This window comes from Eleutherodactylus coqui, chromosome 8 (assembly GCF_035609145.1).
Source record: "Eleutherodactylus coqui strain aEleCoq1 chromosome 8, aEleCoq1.hap1, whole genome shotgun sequence".
Lineage (NCBI taxonomy): Eukaryota > Metazoa > Chordata > Amphibia > Anura > Eleutherodactylidae > Eleutherodactylus > Eleutherodactylus coqui.
In genome coordinates, this window is record NC_089844.1 from 33,016,286 (window position 1) to 33,018,244 (window position 1,959).

At 41.7% G+C, this 1,959-nt stretch overlaps 1 protein-coding gene across 1 annotated transcript in view; it reads right to left on the reverse strand.

Annotated features, from left to right (window-relative positions):
* Positions 1 to 404: 404 nt before the first annotated feature.
* BZW1 (basic leucine zipper and W2 domains 1) overlaps positions 405 to 1,959 on the reverse strand; it is a 22,408-nt gene continuing 20,853 nt past the window's right edge. Inside the window, exon 12 of the mRNA XM_066575460.1 lies at positions 405 to 831. Coding sequence (XP_066431557.1) covers positions 800 to 831 — 32 coding nt within the window. The 3' untranslated portion in view covers positions 405 to 799. The remainder of the gene's footprint in view (positions 832 to 1,959) is intronic.

The window sequence follows — 1,959 nt, forward strand, 5'->3', positions numbered from 1 at the left end:
GTTCGGTTTTCAGCAGCGCTAAAAAACAAAACACAAAACAACTGGCAGCCCATTCAAAATAGGTAGTCAGTCATCTGAACAAGTGAATGGAGATGGTGCGCTCTGACTTCATTCAGCAATCATCCCTCCTGTGCGAGAGCACAGGGGCGATATGGGGTGGCTGTTGGATGCTTTTACAAGTTGTTCGCTTAATGCATAAGGACTGACTCAAACCCCCCCTCGGCAGCTTTCAGAAGAGTGCAATGCCAGGCTACTTTTGTGGCCCACCCAGGGTTTAAGTTTTGAACCTTTGTTCAAATTTAAGAGTTATGCCACATGGTTGGCCCAGCACAATTGGGCACGTACAGAAGAGGTACCATCTCCCAGCAAACAGCACGTGTCGAGCAAATAAAGAGCACACAGAGTTTGTCGTTGAACATGGCATTTAATTTGCAAATTGTTTCCATAACAAATATACCAAATCAGAGCAATTTTAAACTTTATTATTTTAATAGAAAACCAGGGGATAAAATGAATTGTTAAATTTTGAAAGGCCTTTAAATTACATTATTACAGTAGAAAATACAGGAGGTAGAGGGTAACAAAAACTGAGACATGGATCCAGACGGAGCATGGTTATTTAAAACATGGTTATTAAAACTAAAACATGGCGACCGTAAAGGGGGAGGAAATAAATGTGAGTGATGAAAGCCCTTATATCATGCTTGATACAGGAGGTAGGATGTAGGAATAACCAGAAAGACACATAATTGAAGATGAGAAGTTTTATCTACAGCTCCTGTGTTTGCGCTCTGACAACTTAGTCACCCTCTTCAGTTTCAGATTCAGATTCTGCAAGGAAAAAAAAAGGTTACATTAAATAACTTAAATTACACCAAGATTTATACACAAACTTACACTTGAGCCTTTTGGATATTTTTTGTACTCAAGTGACCTTGGAAACCAAAAAGGGGGCTACCCATTTCCAGAGGTTGGTGGTACAAGCATCACTCTTTCCCTATGGATAGCTGAAGTGGGAAGCAGTTTTAGAAGAAATATAAAACTGGCTGCATACAAGATCACAGGCAAGCATATAGGAGGGATCTGTCTCTTATTAAAGACTAATGGAGCAGGCCAGAGAAATGGCATTGGGGAAAGAATTCCTTTAGGTTTAGTCCACACTGTAAATCTATAGTCATTTACAGTGTAAACAAAACGACACAGATGACTAACACTAGGGAAGAGTATTCAAAAAGATCTAGAAAAGCTTGCAGTGGGCAGCGACTAACAGAATGGTATTTAACAAGGAGAAATGCAAAGTCCTACATCTGGGCAAGAAGAATGAAAAAAGCACATACAGACTGGAGGAATTGGGCTAAGCAGCAGCACATGTGAAAAAGACTTGGGTATACTAATAGATCATAGACTGAACATGAGTCAACAAATATCTGAAGGGCTGTCACAGTGCAGAGGGATCAACCCTATTCTCATCTGCACAAGCAATGGGATGAAAACAGGGGTGGGAGAGAACTTTCCGACAACGAGGGTGATCAATGAGTGGAACAGGTTGCCACGGGAGGTGGTGAGTTCTCACTTCAATGGAAGTGTTCAAACAAATGCTGGACAAGATCCGTCTGGGAGGATTTAGTGATCCTGCACTGAGCAGGGGGTTGGACCCGATGACCCTGGAGGTCCCTTCCAACTCTACCATTCTAGGACTCTATGAGGTAGAGGTGTAGCATGGTTATTTGCAGCACGTTTCACCCTATGCATTGCATGTCAGCATGTAAAGCATGCAGATTTGTAAAGGGGAATATATGCAAAAAGGCACAGACTCTTGACAACCCATCCATAAGTCTGATCATACCAAGGTCATGAAGGGAGGGACCAGTTCTGTAAGCCACAGCAAGATAGCCTACCAGACAAATATACATTACATGCATTTACATATTTGAATGGGCACCATGTAATATTACACTA